Source organism: Spea bombifrons, chromosome 5, assembly GCF_027358695.1.
Source record: "Spea bombifrons isolate aSpeBom1 chromosome 5, aSpeBom1.2.pri, whole genome shotgun sequence".
NCBI lineage: Eukaryota > Metazoa > Chordata > Amphibia > Anura > Pelobatidae > Spea > Spea bombifrons.
This window is the reverse complement of record NC_071091.1, coordinates 81,686,163-81,705,810: the sequence shown is the minus strand read 5'-3', so window position 1 is coordinate 81,705,810 and position 19,648 is coordinate 81,686,163. Positions and strand designations below refer to the sequence as shown.

The 19,648-nt window shown below is 36.5% G+C and overlaps 2 protein-coding genes across 2 annotated transcripts; both read right to left on the bottom strand.

Moving 5' to 3' along the window:
• Nucleotides 1–7,381: 7,381 nt before the first annotated feature.
• Nucleotides 7,382–9,350, bottom strand: LOC128498101 (transthyretin-like). The gene is made up of 4 exons (XM_053468388.1): nt 9,244–9,350; nt 8,786–8,928; nt 8,121–8,256; nt 7,382–7,627 (listed from the first exon to the last, which is right to left on the bottom strand). The coding sequence occupies exons 1-4, from the start codon at nt 9,307–9,309 to the stop codon at nt 7,511–7,513; spliced, it is 462 nt and encodes a 153-aa protein (XP_053324363.1). The 5' UTR covers nt 9,310–9,350; the 3' UTR covers nt 7,382–7,510.
• Nucleotides 9,351–13,013: 3,663 nt separating this feature from the next.
• LOC128498098 (transthyretin-like) lies at nt 13,014–15,230 on the bottom strand. Its single transcript, XM_053468386.1, has 4 exons — nt 15,120–15,230; nt 14,662–14,804; nt 13,727–13,862; nt 13,014–13,299 (listed from the first exon to the last, which is right to left on the bottom strand). Exons 1-4 carry the CDS (start codon nt 15,183–15,185, stop codon nt 13,183–13,185), a joined length of 462 nt encoding a protein of 153 aa, XP_053324361.1. The 5' UTR covers nt 15,186–15,230; the 3' UTR covers nt 13,014–13,182.
• Nucleotides 15,231–19,648: the final 4,418 nt, after the last annotated feature.

The following is a 19,648-nucleotide window of genomic DNA, read 5'->3' as shown; positions in this document are numbered from 1 at the left end:
TATCCAGTCCCTTTATATAGGTGAACCTATTGACTGAAATTATCTGCTTGGTAAATAATATAGCAATAAGTAACTTATACATGCCTCCTGAGCACAGAGATATGTTATGTTTAGAAATCATGATGTTAAGTCTGTCTTATATTTCCATTATTTAATGTCATGAGATTGTAGATCAGAGTTGAGTTACTGCACCATCAAAAGACTGATATGGTGAAATTATTAAATGTATTCCCTGTCTGAGAGTTGGAGTTACAGACGCAGCCGCTTTTCAGCATGCCCAGAAATTCTGTATAAACTCAGTGTTCTCAAGATGTTTTGAAATTAGTTTTTTTTAAAGTTTTTTTAAATTTAAGATTAAGAAAAGCAACAAACTACAACACTTAATAAGGACTGGGCTATTGTTTTTCCTGTATATGAATTCCTTTTTTATTTAGATATCTTTATTTAATGTGCAGCAAAGTTTTTAGACAATTATTGGGTTTTTACACAATTTAGCTTATAAGCACATTTTCTGCTTACCTTACTGTTTTATCTCAGCATTATTGTCAGGGCTGGACTACTGATGGGGCGGCCCAGGGACGGTAAGGCCAGTGGCCAGGGACCCTGTCAGGGGGGTACACCCAGTGCTGGTGTACGGGGTGTAATATTTTGTATATATTGCTTATAAGGCATATGCACCAATAAAACGCAGATGCCAGTTGTGGGTGAACTGGTGTAGGTTTATTACAGGTTTAAAACAACAGAGAATCAAAACATGCTAATACTGTTTGTGGCTTGAAAGTTTAGTCTTGCTGTGTGTCCCAAACAAATTCACTTGATTCCTTTAGATGTTGTCTCAGCGCTGAGGTGACGTCAGAAAGGTTGGGTGCAAATTTTAAGAGGTAATTGATCATGCCTAGTGTTGTCTCAAGTTATCCTTAGTCTTTTGGTGGCTCCATGTTTCTCACAGCAGTGATTTTTGCAGGATCAGGTTTCATTCTGTCAGTTGTAAGGATATGGCCAAACTAACTGATTTCTGTGTAAAGTTGTAGCATATCGGCATGGTTTTTATCATGCTCTGTCTTGGTTTTACGTGGATGAGGATGTCATCGAGTATGGCTGTTACACCACTTAAAGCTTCATGAGTTTCATCTAGTTTCCACTGAAATTCATCTTAGGCTGATATTATCCCGAAAGGAGGACGTTTGAACCTGCATCGCCTGAGGACTGTATTGAAAGTTGTACGGATTCTTCACTGCACTTAATAGCCAAATAGCTAGATCTAGTGTCTTAGACACTAAAGTACTAAGAACCTGCTAGCTTGGAAGTGATATCTTTGAGAGTAGGTAAAGGATAATATGCCTTCTTAAGATCGACATATCCGTAAGTGGCTTTTCAGCAGTAACCATGTAGTTAACCCAATCGGTAGGCTCTGTAACTTTAATGATAACATCCTGCCTCTCCATGCTCTCGAGTTCTTGTTTATGGCGGTTTATGTGGGTGTCCTACTGGGGTGCTTGTGAGTTTCAATGTACGGTACACTCACTAGGTAATAAACCAATTCCTTTGAAGACGCCCGTGAATTTCTCCATGATTGGTCGCATGGTGCCTTGGGTTTTCAGGTTATTGTATTCGTATAGGGGAGTGACAGCTGAGGATCCAGTGTCTATTTTGAATCATATTCTAATTGTTTTTGGGCCGACTTGGAAACTGGTGAAAGCTTGATCTGTGTCTTGACTCTGGTTGCTTTAGGTTATGGAGTCTATTAACATTTCATCACGTTCCTCTAAGTCAGCGTTATCTTTGCTTATAGCATGAACATTTTTTCTGTGGCTGGAGTGGCAGATTTTGGGGAAATGGTTAGGTTTTCCAAATGATTTGCATATTTCCCCCCTGAAAGCAGGCGCTATGTGGTTTACCTCCATAGTAGTCACGCTCTGTGGGGTGCGCTTAGTCACAGCTACGAGATTGTAAAGCTTGTCCATACTTGTGAATGACATTCCCACGTGGAGTGCCTGGGTCTTGACCTCTGGAGATGGACAGTAGCTATGCCAATCACTTTTTCTAGCATTAACTCAGACCAGACATTTAGCAATTTCTCTCTTAAGGGGGGGTAAAACAATTTAACAATTTATCTTGGCGAGTGTTTGTTGAAAACAATGCGGTCTCGAATCATCTCATCAATCTCTGCATAATTGCAGTCCCAATCAAGGATCCACAATTCCCTTATGAACTGCTCAAAGGCTTCCTGAGTCTACTGCACTTTGTCGTGAGACTGGTATCGTACAAATATCACCTTTGCTTTAAGGTCTACGTATACCGAAAAACGGTTGTAATATGACTTTCATGACAAAGCACTGTTTACAGGTAAGGCCCATGTATTGAAAATGTTTTAAACCTTTTCACAAATTTGTAGTAGAAGGTAATTACATTTTTCACCCTCACCCTTACTTTTCAGTGGTCCACTAAACATGAGATCTGCGTGTTGTCTGAACTTCTGCCATGTGGCTGGTAAGTTACTTGATTCCCAGCTCATTGTGGGCATGGGGACTCCAGCTGTATCCATGTCTATAGAAAAGATCTGTTTCTTTCTGACACCATGTGATATTTTGTTGTTATACAAATGAGGCATATGTACCAACTAAACTCAAGTACCAGTTGTGGGTAAACAGGTGTAGGTTTATTACAGGTTTAAAAAAAAACAGAGATATGTAAATAACTATTGCTCACAAAGAGACCACCAAATTCCAACTGCCTCAACTAGATATGGTATATATCATCACACAATTTGAATACTGCTACGTGTAACTCGCTGGTAGTAGAGGCATTGGAGTAAAGGAGGCCCCTGCGGACGCCTATTAACAGCTGCAACATACATAGCATGCAAGGACTTTGAGGGAGCAGAAGAGCTGGTAACAGCCTTACCCCCTCCTGAGTCAGGACAGTTAGGTTGTGTGTATGTAAGTGTAAAGAAGTATGTTAGTGTGTATAGGTATGTTGCTGTATGTGTGTATGTTAGTATGTGTGTGTAAGTAACAATGTTAGCCTGAGTAAGTATGCTTCAGTATGTGTATTTTCAGTATGTGATTTTTCATGGAAGGGAATGTGCTGACCTTAATGGTATTACTGTATTTGGACTGATTTGTTGGACAACTAGTTTATTCTAGCACAACTATGTGTATAGTCAGTACTTACCTCCTAATTACGGGGATGACCAGAATAACCTATAAATACATATCACAGATTTTAAATAGATCTTGTCCCACTATAACTATCAGATATCAGAAATTACAACGACAGCACATTGATCAATAATATAAACTTGGAGATACAATCATTGCTCAAATTGGTTGTTTCACAAATTTTTGAAAAGTCTTCATTAATCAGATCACAGATTTCTCCGTATGCGTATGTTCATCTACCTTGCCATCATGATTTTTTTTTTAAATAAAGGAACCTTAAAATCAAAGCATTTTATTGTACTAAGTAGGAACTCAAGGATCTCCAAACTAGCTGTCAAGGGCCGTATACCAAACAGTTTTATGATGTGATTAATATCACATCAGTATTGTGGCTGTTAAACCTGAATAGTTATTTTGATGTCTCTTGAGGATGACTTGGATGTCCTTGACCAAGTACTTTTTTTGAAATGTATTTGTATTACTAGTCTAGGCAGAATCACTTCTATTTTCCAACAATGAATTTAAGGGTGTATTACTGGCAGTCACACAATGGGTGAAGCACTGAAATGCATGGTCTTAGCTTTACTCTTGTTTATACCAAAATAAAGATATGTTTGTATGACCGGTGAACTGTGTCAGAATACCAAATGGCAGTTTCTCACTCTTATTGCGCCTATATTTGTGATCACATTCTAATGCAGTTTTAGACGGGAATCAAAGGCAAGTTTTTGATATAATGGAACAGTATTTTCTCCTTCATGTTGTGTAACTCTCACTGACCATGGAATTCTGATACACAGCTGCAAACTCCCCAACCTATCTTCAGCTTTCCACCTCTGAAGAGATAATACATTGCTAATTTTCTATGTCAAGATAACAGTTTCAGAATACCAAATGTGCTACAGTTTTAAATTAGACTTAGTTTTCTTTGGCCAAACCATAAAACCTTCTTTAATTAATGTCAAACATATGGTCAACTTTAATGTGCTGTTTTTATATTATCATCACTGCCTAAAATTACTTGGTTATTGGAATTCCAAAAATTGATGGACATATCAACTGTTGGCTACCTTGGCGTTACATTTGACTCTGCTAACTCCTTCACCTTTTACTTCCAGTCAGTCACCAAAGCCTGGGAAAAGAAAAAATGTCGGTGCGCTAAGCTAGTCTCAGGCTCAAATAATACAAATGTATAATATGAGGCCTACCAAACAGTGTGAGCATGCTGCAAATACAGTGTATTGGCTGTACAATGTATACAAAAAACAAAATACTGTCTGCGCTTCTCACCCTAATAAAGTTGGCAACAAATATATAAACATAATATAAATGAGAGGTTTTGGTTATATGAATTGGCCAAAGCATAATTAAGCTCACCCGCCACGTCAAGGCACACTCTCAATAGGGTGAGAACCTCCTACATAGTGGGCACGCAAAGCAGTTTATACTGCTACCAAAACCTTATTAATGTGTTGGGGGAGGTGCAATTAAACCTCCTCCAATTTAACCCCTGGACAGCAAGCTGCAACCAGACTGATGAGGAGCCAAAAGCCTGCTGTCCTTTACCGAAACAGCTTCCTAATACATCCTGCAGTCACCTCTAAACTGCTTCTTCCATGTTTCTTTACTCTTACCTGTATCGCACACCTCTACCGGACTCACTTTCATATCACCTCCCTATAGCTTCCCAAAGCCTGCAACTAACCATACTGAAGTCTGTTAATGCTTGACTCAAAATATCCACATGGTAAACAGTAAGACACAAGTAATTTAGAGTATAGAATGACATGTTTAGAAATGATTAATTCCTACTTTTGTTTATATTATTTAATGTCCAGAGAGGTAGCTCAGAGTTCCCATATTTTACCACAGAAGGGCTCATAAAGTAGAATTATTGAAAATATCCGCTGTCTTGGAAAGATACAGAAATTACAGAAGCAACCATTTTTTCAGGATGTGCTGAAACTCTATATGTTATATAACACTGTGGAAAGTTTTAGGTAGTGAGTGAGTGAACATAAAAAAAAAATGAAATCAATTTTTGGAGTGAACATACTTTGCCTTGAAAACAGGATCAATTTGTCTAGGTACACTTGAAGAAAGGCAATAAAACAGGAACAGCTGTGTAGGAGGAATAAAACTGGGTGCAGAACAGCCACATTCACTAACAAGGAGTGAACCTACATCAACTGGGTAACGCTGACTGTTTTTCTTCCTTTGCGGTATTGAAAGAATAAATCTTGGACACAAAATAGTAAAAATAACTAAGTTTCTTCAAAGAGATTTTTGGATTCACAACATGGTACCCCAATTGTATTATTTAGTGGTTTAATTATACATTATCTCCAAATTTTAAATTTTGTGTGGGATATTAATTTCATTTAAAATGCCCCCCCCTGACTTTTCCCTCATTGATTTTGTATATATTTTATATGCTTTTTACATGAGCCCACTTCTTACTTAACTGATACACCTGTATATATCTACAGCTAAGGATTCTTCTCAGTAATGCGTACCGGCATCCCTGTATAGCTGGGCCAGCAAATGTGTTTCTTAACCCAACCCTGGCTCATCAAACGTTCCTGAATGCATCCTGACCTCCCTGTATGTGACCATCTTACCCACCTCTACAGTCTTGTTCCATTTTCCTTATAATCTTCAGAAATATGCAGTTATTTGTGAGAATCATGTTAATGATTTTATCTTAGTATTTTCTTCATGTTCCATAATTGGCATTGAACATGATACACAGTTTCATTTACCAAGGTTATGTTTCAACTCCTTTTCCTTTCAAATGTTCTTTCCACAAAAAAATATATATTTGTATATCTCAATGCAATTATAGATAATCAATGTCAGAAATATTATTTATCATATCACTTGCATCTAAAAAAAAATGTAGTTTAAAAGAATAATAATTTTATGCAGTAAGGCATATTTTCTTTTACATATTATGAAACTACTACTGGAATTCTGATATACAACTCCAACTCCCCAACTAATTTCTGAAGAAGCAATAGCTTTTTAAATGTTGTATTTTACATTAGGAGTGTCAGAATACTAAATGGTAGTTTCAAGTGCTGGAAAAAATGTTATTGATGTAATCATAGTGCAGTTTTTTTTAGAGAGGAGTTTTCAGTTTTAGTTCCCTAACACATTCTTTGTCTATGTCAGGCATAATCATATTTTAATGTGTCAATCATATTTTCATAATATACTGTATATGTATTAAAAGATGTTCATTTTATTTTAATCAATAAGTACAGTGCGTTTGATGGAATCATGTCACATTGTGTAATTGCCACTGACCATGGAATTCTGGTGCAACTCCCGGTTTATCATTAGGGTTCCCCCTCAAAGGAGAGAGGATGTTGTTTACTCTGAAATGTAGATACATGTGTATACCAGGGTAAGTGCCAGGATAGCAAAAGGCAGTTTTCCACTCTTTTACAACAATTTTTTTTATGATGTCATCACAGTGCAGTTTTCTCATGTAATTTACAAATTATGTCATGCTAACATATACATAATTTAAATGGTGTCTCTTATATCTTTCTTTCATTTCTCCCTCTGTCTTTCATTTTCTGCCTCTCTTCTTTTTTCTTTCTCTTATTATTTTTCATATCTCTTCGCTTAACTATTTTTTTCTCTCTTCATTCAATCCCACTTTCTTTGGTCCCCCCTTCTCTTACTTTTTTCTTATTTTCATAGGGGGCATAAAATTAAAGTGACTCCCTAGTGAAGAAAATGTCAGCCCTGTGTCACCCTATTTTATTTATACAGATGTGCAGGAAAGTATGAGGTAATGATATGAGACCAGAACCCATATAATAGTCTCACCCACCTATGTGAGGTGCCAAAGAAATCCTGCACCTAGACATAAGTAACCCTAGGCTTACCCCATTCTGTTACTTCTCAAGGTACTCAAAATGTGACCAAAGAGTAGCTACCAAAATAGCCTTAATAAAATTCACATTAAATATTATCTGTGTGGCATAAAACTGCACTTCTCAAATCACCCCTTGAAGGCCTTCAATATTTTTGGTTTCTCTAACTCCCTGTTGAAACAGACTTTTTAACTCTCAAAGTCCAGAACCAGTTGTGTAGTGTGATGGTCATTTTTGAGAACTATTTCAGTAGCATATTCAAAGTAAAACAACGTAGCAGCAGAAATGGATTTGCTAGTATTTATTAATAATTAAACTCAGCAGTTAACACTTAAAAACCATAAACACAGCTGCAGTTCACAATCAGTATATAACATATAGTTGGCAATAAAATGAAAAGGCCACACAAAAGAAAGTTGTAGCCATATACTGGCTATGATGTAATTCAAATGGAGAATGTCCCTAGTTTCTTAAAATATGTGGGTCGGTGACAGTAGCTGTGCTTGAAAAGGAGGAAGGAGAGATGAAGACATCGATGTCATAGTGGTCATGGTTTTCAGCTTCAACAGAGAACACCACCTACAATACAAAGAAAATACTGGTTAGTTACAGCTCTACAATTACATTTATAGATTTTGGGGTTTTATTTATTCTTCAACATGATGATGTTCCTGGGGGCTTATGGAAGAATTCGGTTGGGATGATAAATTAACTGGGATGATAAATATTACGCTCCCTCCAGAATATATCTGAATTGAATTGGTTTAAAATGTTGTTTAACTACTACTTTTTAGATATTTTTTAATAATAGTTAAGTTTTATGAATGCCTAATCTTTTGTGAGTCACTAAATCTGTCATTTTTGTTTTACTTCTGTTGTTCCATCTTAGCTGAAAGAAATGAAAATATACTGTAAAAAATAGCTTTGGCTCTAAATTAATTTTTCTAGTGGTTGGTTTTGGAGACTCCGTATGAAAAACAAAGTATAGAAATGCAGCATATTAATCAATAATATATATATACATGAACTGAAAGGAATTGGTTTTTATAATTAATAAAAGTTAATCACTTACATCAACATATTCATAAAATGAGGAAAAGCCTGAATTGACCCAGAAAGCACTTGTTGCAAACTGCAGCTTGTATACACCTCCGACAAAGTCTTCTTCAGTAACAAAATCAGAGATTTCTCCATCTGCAGCTGTTTGTCTAAGAGATAAATATATGTTTATTAATATACATTAATATACATTGTTTCAAAGACATCTTTTATTTGGTGACCTGTATGGGGACAGTGATGGATTTACTAATATGAAAAAAGGTAATTAAAAAGTTATGGCAATAAGTACTTGTGTCTTCTAACTGGAAATTGAACACAAAAACTATAAAGCGTTGTACATCTCACTGAATGCTGTATTCCAAACTTTGTAAGAATATATCGTAAAGGAACGCTCACGCACAGACCTCTGCGGGCTCAGGAAACAGATGAAGGTCTTCATTTTAATTCACTGATATGTTTAAATGAAAATATATTTAAAGTAAAAAGTAGTTTTGTTTCAGTGCCTACAAGTGAAAATACTAAAGTATACTGAGGCTTCATCACATGTAACCACTAGTAACCTAGTTGGGTATCCTCTTTTTTTATGGTTTTTCTGATGCTAGCACGTACTCTACCTTTTACAAACTGGTGCCTGAACAAATAAATAGTTTATATTTTAATAATGTTGATTTTGCTTACCTTGAGGAAATCAGTTTAAAACTTCCATCGTCGTTCTGTCTAAAAAGTGTTACTTGTAGATTAGCTGCTGGAGTTTGTGTTCCGGAGTTCACGGCGTGCACCACCAGGGGGTTCAGTTCGGAAGCTGTGTTAGTATCACGTGCCTTCCATGGGCAGACAAAAATTGGGGGTTTAATTATATGTATTCAAAACAGGAGTGCCAGAGAGATCCCTGCATTCCCTGTGACTAAAATAATTTCCGCATCTTGCTCAAACATTGCTACTCAGACTTTAGCCATTAAAGGTGACATAATTCTAAGATAATGTTAGTAAGTGGTTACAAGTTCCACTCATGATCTCATTTCATGATATCTTGTATTATTTCTACTTAAACTCCAATCTACATGACCTCAAAACAAACTTTTGACAAACTTCTTTTTATGGATTAATTAGAACAGCAATTATTCAGTTTTACTTACTGATGGAGCCGCTTCAGAGAGAACGATCAATGCAGCCAGGAAAGCAAATACTTTCAAATAAGCCATTCTTGTCTTTGGTCGCAGTGATGCCAAACTCTGCCACAAATGTACGCTGAATGACAAGTGATATCCAGTCCCTTTATATAGGTGAACCTATTGGCTGAAATTATCTGCTCGGTAAACAATAAGGCAATAAGTTACTTATACATGCCTCCTGAGTACAGAGATATGTTATGTTTAGAAATCATGATGTGTCTTATATTTCCATTATTTAATGTCATGAGATTGTAGATCAGAGTTGACTTACTGCACCATCAAAAGACTGATATGGTGAAATTATTAAATGTATTCCCTGTCTGAGAGTTGGAATTACAGACGCAGCCACTTTTCAGCATGCCCAGAAATTCTCTATAATCTCAGTGTTATCAAGATGTTTTAAAATTATTTTTTTAAATCTCAGATTAAGAAAAGCAGCAAAATACTACACTTATTAAGGGCTGGGCTATTGTTGTCCCTATATATGAATTTAAAAAATATTTATATATTTCTTTAATGTGCAGCAAAGTTTTTAGACACTTATTGTGTGCTTACACAAGTTAGTTTATAAACACATTTTCTGCTTACCTTACTGTTTTATCTAAGCATTATTGGCAGGGCTGGACTACTGATGGGGCGGCCCAGGCACTTTTATTAATCAGATCACAGATTTCTCCGTATGTGTATGTTCGTCTACCTTGCTATCATGTTTTTAAAAAATATATAAGAACCTTAAAATCAAAGCATTTTATTGTACAAAGTAGTATATGGAATTCAAGGATCTCCAAACTAGCTACCAAACAGTGTTAGGATGTGATTAATATCACATTAGTATTGTGGCTGTTAAACCTGAATAGTTATTTTGATGTCTCTTGAGGATGACTTGGATGTCCTTGACCAAGTACTTTTTTTGAAATGTATTTGTATTACTAGTCTAGGCAGAATCACTTCTATTTTCCAACAATGAATTTAAGGGTGCATTACTGGCAGTCACACAATGGGTGAAGCACTGAAATGCATGGTCTTAGCTTTACTCTTGTTTATACCAAAATAAAGATATGTTTGTATGACCGGTGAACTGTGTCAGAATACCAAATGGCAGTTTCTCACTCTTATTGCGCCTATATTTGTAATCACATTCCAATGCAGTTTTAGACGGGAATCACAGGCAAGTTTTTGATATAATGGAACAGTATTTTCTCCTTCATGTTGTGTAACTCTCACTGACCATGGAATTCTGATACACAGCTGCAAACTTATCTTCAGCTTTCCACCTCTGAACAGATAATACATTGCTAATTTTCTATGTCAAGATAACAGTTTCAGAATACCAAATGTGCTACAGTTTTAGATTAGACTTAGTTTTCTTTGGATAAACCCTAAAACCTTCTTTAATTAAACTGCTTCTTCCATGTTTCTTTACTCTTACCTGTATCGCACACCTCTACCGGACTCATTTTCATATCACCTCCCTATAGCTTCCTAAAGTTGGCAAGTAACCATACTAAAGTGTATTACTGCTTGACTCAAATTATCCACATGGTAAACAGTAAGACACGAGTAATTTAGAGTATAGAATGACACGTTTAGAAATTAATAATTCCTACTTTTGTTTATATTATTTAATGTCTGAAGAGGTAGCTCAGACTTCCCATATTGCACCACAGAAGGGCTCATAAAGTGGAATAATTGAAAATAGCCAGTCTTGGAAAGATTCAAAAACCAGAAGCAACCATTTTTTCAGCATGTACTGAAACGCTATATATTATACAACACTGTAGAAAGTTTTAGGTAAGTGTTCAAAAATGTCATGAAGTAAAAATGCTTTCAAAAATAGACATGTTTATAATTTTATTTGTATCATTTAACAAAATGCAAAGTGAGTGAACACTAGAAAAAAAAAATAAATCAAATCAATTTTTGGAGTGAACACACTTTGCCTCCAAAACAGAATCTATTTGTCTAGGTACATTTGAACAAAGTCAATGAAACAAGAACAGCTGTGTAGGAGCAATAAAACTGGGTGCAGAACAGCCACATTCACTAACAAGGATTGAACCTACATCAACTGGGTAATGCTGACTATTTTACTTTTAGTGGTGTTGAAAGAATAAATCTTGGACACAGAAAAAGTAAAATTAACAACAGGTTTCTTCAAAGAGATTTTTGGATTTACAAAGTAACAAGATTAATCAGGAGTTTAATTATACATCCTCTCCAAATTATACATTTTTGTGTGGCATATTAATTTGATTACAAATTGCCCCCTTTAGTTGCCCCCCATTGATTTCATATATATTTCATATGCTTTTTACATGAGCCCACTTCTTATTTAACTGATACACTTGTATATATCTACAGCTACGGATTCTTCTCAGTAATGCGTACCGGCATCCCTGTATAGCTGGGCCAGCAAATGTGCTTCTTAACCCAACCCTGGCTCATCAAACGTTCCTGAATGCATCCTGAACTCCCTGTATGTGGCCATCTTACCCGCTTCTACAGTCTTGTTCCATTTTCCTTAAAATCTTCAGAAATGTGATTTCTAAAATTGTGAGAATCGTGTTAATGATTTTACTTTAGTATAAATTAATTTTTCTTCAGGTTCCACAATTGGCATTGAATATGATACACAGTTTAGTTTACCATGGTTATATTTAGCTTCCTTTTCCTTTCAAATAAGATATGTCCTTTCCCCAAAAATCTATCTGTATATCTCAATCCAATTACAGATATGTATCATAATCAATGTCAGAAGTAGGATACATTTTTTTATCAAATTTATAATACTTACATCTAAAGGTTTTTGAAAAGATTTGAAAGAATAATGATTTTATGCAGTAAGCTCATTTTTTTTTACTTATTTTGTAACTGCCATGGAATTCTGATACTCAACTCCCTAACTTATTTCTGAAGAAACAATATCTTTTTTAATATTGAATTTTATGTTAAGAGTGCCAGAATACTAAATGGCAGTTTCAAGTGCTTGAAAGATTTTTGTTGATGTAATCATAGGGCAGTTTTAGAGAGGAATTTTTAGTTTTAGTTCCTTAAGACATTCCTTGTCAATGTCAGGCATAATCATATTTTAATGTTTCAATCATATGTTCATAATAATCAATAAAGTACAGTGTGTTGGATGGAATCATGTCACATTGTATAATTGCCACTGACCATGGAATTCTGGTGCAACTTCCCACTTTATAATTAGGGTTCCCTCTCAAAAGAGAGAGGATGTTGTTTACTCTAAAATGTAGATATATGTGTGTACTCAGGCACCATAAATTAAAGCGGTTCCCTAGTGAAGAAAATGTCAGCCCTGTGTCACCCTATTTTATTTATACAGATGTGCAGGGAAGTATGAGGTAATGATATGAGAGCAGAACCCATAAAATAGACTCACCCACCTATGTGAGGGGTGCCAGAGATATCCTGCACCTAGACATAAGTAACCTGTTACTTCTCAAGGTACTCAAAATGTGACCAAAGAGTAGCCACCAAAATAGCCTTAACAAAATTCACATTGAATATTATCTGTGTGGCATAAAACTGCACTTCTCAAATCACTCCTTGAAGGCCTTCAATATTTTTGGTTTCTCTAACTCCCTGTTGAAACAGACTTTTTAATTCTCAAAGTCCAGAACCAGTTGTGTAGTGTGATGGCCATTTTTGAGAACTATTTCAGTAGCATATTCAAAGTAAAACAACGTAGGAGCAGAAATGGATTTGCTAGTATTTATTAATAATTAAACTCAGCAGTTAACACTTAAAAACCATAAATGCAGACACAGCTGTAGTTCACACTCAGTATATAACATATAGTTGGCAATAAAATGAAAAGGCCACACAAAAGAAAGTTGCAGCCATATACTGGCTATGATGTAATTCAAATGGAGAATGTTCCTAGTTTCTTAAAATATGTGGGTCGGTGACAGTAGCTGTGCTTGAAAAGGAGGAAGGAGAGATGAAGACATCGATGTCATAGTGGTCATGGTTTTCAGCTTCAACAGAGAACACCACCTACAATACAAAGAAAATACTGGTTAGTTGCAGCTCTACAATTACAGTTTGGTTTTATTTATTCTTCCACATGATGTTTTTCCTGCTTATTGGAAGAATTTGGTAGGGAACGGTATAACCTGGATGAGAAATATTACTCTCTCCAGAATATATCTGAATTGAATTGGTTTAAAATGTTTTTAGATATTTATTAATAATAGTTAAGTTTTATGAATGCCTAATCTTATGTGAGTCACTAAATCATTTTTTTATTACTTCTTCCGTTGTTCCATCTTTACTAAAACTAACTTTACTTGGCTTGGAGACTCTATATATAAACAAAACAAAAGCAAAGAAAAGCAGCATATTAATCACTAATATAATCATTAACTTAAAACCATCGCTTGAAAGGATTTGTTTTTCTAATTGATAAAACTTAATCACTTACATCAACAGATTCATAAAATGAGGAAAAGCCTAAATTGGCCCAGAAAGCACTTGTTGCAAACTGCAGCTTGTATACACCTCCGACAAAGTCTTCTTCAGTAACAAAATCAGAGATTTCTCCATCTGCAGCTGTTTGTCTAAGAGATAAATATATGTTTATTAATATACATTAATATACATTGTTTGAAAGACATTGTTATTTGGTGACAATTCTGGATTCACTAATATGAAAAAGGTAATTAAAACATGTAAAAATTAACTGAAATTAAGGCAAGTTATGGCACAGGAACAGTAAGTTCAAGTAAGGTCTTTAATCATTTTAATCCACTGACAGGGCCGGCTCTACAATGGAGCCGACTGGGGCAATTGCCCCAGGCGGCACTTTAGAAGGGGCGGCACTTTGCCGCCCCAAGCGCTTTTTTTTTTTTTTTTTTTTGAAGCGGAGGAGAGAGAGAGGGGCACCGAGTGGTTTTCGCTTACCCGCTCGGCGCCCCTCTCTCTCTCTCCTCTGCGGCGAGTCTCCCTGTTCGGTCTCGGCGCCGGCTTGTAATGCAGAGCGCCGGAAGTGACGTCAATTTCCGGCGCTCAGCATTACAAGCCGGCACCGTGGCAGAGCAGGGAGACTCGCCGCAGGACTGTTTAAAGGTAAGTACCGGGGGGGGGAGGGTAGATTATGGCATCGGCGAAGTTTAAAATGCCGCCCCCCCCCTTTAAATTAAAAAGTAGTTTTGTTACAGTGCATTAACTTTAGAACTTCCCAGAGCCGACAAGTGAAAATACTAAAGTATACTGAGGCTTCATCACATGTAACCACTAGTAACCTAGTTTTGCATCCTCTGTTTTTCTGTTTTTTCTGTTGCTATTGTGTACTCATTACAAACCAGTGCATACCAACAAGGAAATAGTTTATATTTTAATAATGTTGATTTTGCTTACCTTGAGGAAATCAGTTTAAAACTTCCATCGTCGTTCTGTCTAAAAAGTGTTACTTGTAGATTAGCTGCTGGAGTTTGTGTTCCGGAGTTCACGGCGTGCACCACCAGGGGGTTCAGTTCCGAAGCTGTGTTAGTATCACGTGCCTTCCATGGACAGACAAAAAATGGGGGTTTCATTATATGTATACTAAACAGGAGTGCCAGACAAATCCCTGCATTCCCTGTGATTAAAATAATTTCCACACCTTGTTTACACATTGCTACTCAGACTTTAGCCATTAAAGGTGTCCTCTATGAACATGGTTCTAAGATAATAAGTAAGTGGCTACAGTGAAATGTAAGATCCAAGTTCCACTCATGACCTCATCTCATTATATCTTGTGATATTTCTACTTAAACTCCAATCTATGTGACCTCAAAACATGCACATAGTGACAGCAATTATTCAGTTTTACTTACTGATGGAGCCGCTTCAGAGAGAACGATCAATGCAGCCAGGAAAGCAAATATTTTCAAATAAGCCATTCTTGTCTTTGGTCGCAGTGATGCCAAACTCTGCCACAAATGTACGCTGAAATACAAGTGATATCCCGTCCCTTTATATAGGTGAACCTATTGACTGAAATTATCTGCTCGGTAAACAATTAGGCAATAAGTAACTTATACATGCTTCCTAAGTACAGAGATATGTGTGTTATGTTTAGCAATAATTATGTGAATTCTGTCTTACACTTCCATTATTTAATGTCATGAGATTGTAGATTAGAGGGTTTTTTACTGCAACATAAGGTAAAAGTAATAAAAGTACCCCCTGTGTTAGAAAGGACCTCTACATTATCAAGATGTTTAGGATTTACAAAAGCATCAAAATACTACACTTATGAAGAGCTGGGTTACTGTTGTCTTTGTATATGATGCTTTTTTTATGAACAAGTATTTGTAATTGAATGTAAATGAATGAGTATCTGAATGAGCGAATTATGTGTGATAGCATGGATGTATAAGTGGGAGGGGGCATGTCACATGGAGGCTGTTTAGGGCAAATATGCCACAGGAAGACTGTTCGGGGGCAAATATGGCAAGTCCTATGCTTCCAATCTAGGTGCCAGGGTGGACATGATTCTAAATGGGGGTATGGATGATGGGTTAAATATGCAATGTGGGGCTGGCTGGGTGCAATACATAAGGGTATGGTGGCCCCGGGACATTAATTCACAAGGCGGGCTGGAGGAATCACATAAATCAAAAGGAGAGGGCTGTCTGCCGGGATAAATATACAATGTGGGGCTGGCTGGGGGCATAAACACACAATGGGGGACTGGCTGGAGGACACAAATACACATGGGGATCAATACACGAGGGGGCAGCTGGGGCCATCTCATAAATCAATACTAAAGGTAGGGGCAGCCTGGCGGCATAAATACATATAGGGCTGGATGGGGCAGATACTCAAGGGGCAAAAACACAAAAGGGGAGTCAAAGACAAAGCACTGTGGAAAATACATTGTTTTTATTGTTGTAGCTTAGCCCATCCGGATGTGGGTGGCAGAGTGGCAAAGCATGTCCTGGTGTGTGTATTTGGTTTCCTGGCACTTTATTTACTGTAGAAATAAATTGAACAATTACATTTTTACTTATCCAGAGATAAAGAGCCTTCCTGAATTTGTAGACCACTTCAGAGGACAAAACGTTTTAGGTCTAGAAATCACTGAGAGTAAAACTAAAGGTACTGTGTTATTTCAATCTGCATATTTTATTAAAAAGGATTAGCCACATTAACTTGCGGCATCAGGCATCCCATATATGATGATTTTTTTGTGTGTATTTATGTACTTGCAATCCCTTCACATAAGATTGTATCCTATACCATAGGCCTAGCACTGAGGTCATCTTTATCCAGTACACATGGATGCCGGGAAGTTATGATTCTGTCTATTTTATTTATTTCCATAAAAAGGCCCACCAAAATCCTCAGCACCAAGCCCATGATGCTCTTAATCCGGCCCGGGGATTGAGAAAAGAAAGAAGGGCACAGGGTTTGGGTTTTAATAGGGAGATCTTACCCTAGTAAGCCATAGTAAAGCCTCTACTTTGGACCTAACTCCACTAGAAGAATACCTGACTGCCCAGCCATGCTGATTCAGGCAACCTAGGCAGCTGTCTTTGATGCCTGATGCTAAGACTGACCCTGATATAGTAAATTGTGGAATCATGTTAATAATTACAATATATTTTTAATATGTTACTCTTATTTTTACATATTTAGTAATCATAGCTGTTTGTGAAATATTGAATTACGATACACACTTGTAACTCCTAATTAGATTTTCCATAAACAGAGATGCATTATTTACACTAAATACATTTGTGTGTCATGTTTACAATGTCAATCAATAATCAATTGATATAATCAATAATACATATTATTACACCATTGTATATACAGTATATAATATTTATAGCAGTTGTATTCAATTTTTTATTTTTTTCTATGAAAGAGAAGTTGGTTTTGAAACGTAAAACAGCACTTGTTTCTTCATATTATGCAGCTGCCACTGGCCATGGAATTCTGATACACAGGTGCAGCTCCCCAGCTTATCTTTAGCTTTCCACTTTTGAACAGATAATGCATACGGTACATCGTATCTCAGTATAACAGTATCTTTTACTCTCGATAAAACTATGTCATCACAATGCCGTTTTAGACAGGACTCGTCTATGCCTTAACTTTTCTACTTTTACTAATAAAATGCCAAGGCAATGGAGCCCAGCTCAGCAATCACAGTGTGATTAGTACAATAAAAAAAATAAAAATAATAAAAGAAATAATTTAAAAAAAACATGTAAAAATAATTCCCCGCTGTCACCATAAAAAACATTAGCAGTAATTCCCAAGGAAAACAGCTGGTACTCCTGTTCACGTCTCACAAGTGTAGGCTCCGGGTAGCCAGATTCCAAAAGTTTCCAGGTATGTAGATGATATGAAGGGCCAACCCCAGTGAGCATCTCCTGAAACAAGAGTTCTGTTGGCCTTGTATAATACTTAATTAAATCATAGTCACATCTACTTTTTAAATGTCACCTTACAAATAAATTATTAATTATTAAGTGACTGCTTACATTAATAATAGCTTTTAGTTCATCTGATTTCAGACTCCTATAACAATCTTATAACAACATGACCCACGCACTGCCCACTGGAGGATGCATGTGTATTGTCAATAAACAGACACAGGAAATGTGTTAGGCCACAGGGCTTTATTGAAAATTAGAACAAATACTGTGATGTATCTTCATTTATTTTTCGCTAAAATAATGTAATGCAAATCATAATACAAATAGTTTCTCACAACAATTTTCCAAAGCATTAACTCCATCCCAAGGTTTTAGCCCCCAAATTGAAAACCAAGGGTTAGCTAACTCAATTTTAAGAAACTACGGAGGGGGTCCCCTCGAAAATGCATGTCAACCTTAAACAGTAACACATGCCGACATTGCCCCCAAAAGCCACAATCACGAGGACTTTAATTCCCAGGTTTTACTGTACCATGGATGGCTTGAAAACCCACAAAGTGCTGCTATTCAAGATATATCCAACCTATGGAACCCACATGTAAAGTTAACCACAATCTTTTGGACATTAAGGCAATAAGTTAGCAGCACTATAGAGGAATTCCCAACAAATGTAGCCACATCAGATGTTTGGTTGTATAGCAGTCACTTATGGCTATCAACATTTGTACATGTCTTGATAAAAAATGAACCAAAATAAAATCTAACTCTGTGTGAATAAATGCTTATATTGTTATATTGTTTTCAGGACCATGGATAGCTTCCAGAATAGACATGTTTTTCAATGCCTGACATCTAGTTTTGCCCTCTTCCTACTTGAGGCTTGGTGGAGTCCACACAAATCTAGGAGGATGCATAGGTCATTATTTTCTGACCACCATTTCATTGTACAAATAGTTACACACATTTTTATTTATTTATGCTTGTTGTATTATTCACATTATGCGCTTTGAATGACTTTAAGTGTCTTCAATATTATTTCCCTAGGACTACTTTGTTTATCAGCTCATCCGATCATTCCCAAGATATTCAAAATGAGCTCATGATCATTTGTGGCCTATGAGGGCTGTTTACAAGGACTATTCATAAGACTGCAGTAGTGGAAATACTATTATATATCAATACTTCAACCCACTTGTAAAGCAAATAGAACAACAATTTCTAGTTCTTAGTGCAGAAAATATTTAATCAAAATTCCAATCAACATATGATATATATGGATGGCAGTAAGTAAAAAGGGCTATTCTAAAGACAAAAATGTGTTAGTTACACAATGAAAATGTATGCATTGTCTCTACACAATGCAAGCCAAACGAATGCAATTTCAAGTTTTTGTTTATATGTGGGTCGGTGACAATAACTGTCTTTGAAAAGGAGAGATGAAGACATCAGACATCAGACCCACATATTCCACTCATTCTTAGATGCTGAAAGTCTCTAGTACATCATGGGAATGTAGTACATCACAGTAGAAGAGACACTGGTGTAAAAAGGGACCCTGCGGGCCCCCGAACACCATCTCCACCAATGCCCCTGCAGGCCACGATTCCCTAGGCACCACAGAATGATGACCTTTAGGGAGCAAAAGAGCTGGCAGTGGCCTACCCCCCATGAGCCAAAGGTAGGTTGTGTGTGTGAGAGGATGTTAGTCAGTCTAAGCATGTTGCTGTATCTGTGTGTATATTAGTATATGTGTGTAAGTATGTTATTGTGTGTGAGTATGTTACTGAGGATGTGTAATTATGATACTGTGGGTAGGTATGTTACGGTACAATGTTAGTTTTTGTTTGTATGTATGTTAGAGTGTGTAACTATTTTACTGTGTGTATAAGTATGTTATTGTGTGCTTGTGTAAGAGGAGCTTGGGGGTTCCAAACATACATCTAGCAGGGGGGCTCCGGTATTCTTTTTCACAC

Bases quoted from the DNA above. Each gene is read 5' to 3' on its own strand.
- LOC128498101 (XM_053468388.1), bottom strand. From the start codon at position 9,309: ATGGCTTATTTGAAAGTATTTGCTTTCCTGGCTGCATTGATCGTTCTC. The intron at 8,929-9,243 runs GTAAGTAAAACT...TGCCCATGGAAG, and splicing joins TCTCTGAAGCGGCTCCATCA to GCACGTGATACTAACACAGC. The intron at 7,628-8,120 runs GTAAGTGATTAA...TTTGTATTGTAG, and splicing joins CATTTTATGAATATGTTGAT to GTGGTGTTCTCTGTTGAAGC.
- LOC128498098 (XM_053468386.1), bottom strand. From the start codon at position 15,185: ATGGCTTATTTGAAAATATTTGCTTTCCTGGCTGCATTGATCGTTCTC. The intron at 14,805-15,119 runs GTAAGTAAAACT...TGTCCATGGAAG, and splicing joins TCTCTGAAGCGGCTCCATCA to GCACGTGATACTAACACAGC. The intron at 13,863-14,661 runs GTAAGCAAAATC...TTTATCTCTTAG, and splicing joins TTTAAACTGATTTCCTCAAG to ACAAACAGCTGCAGATGGAG.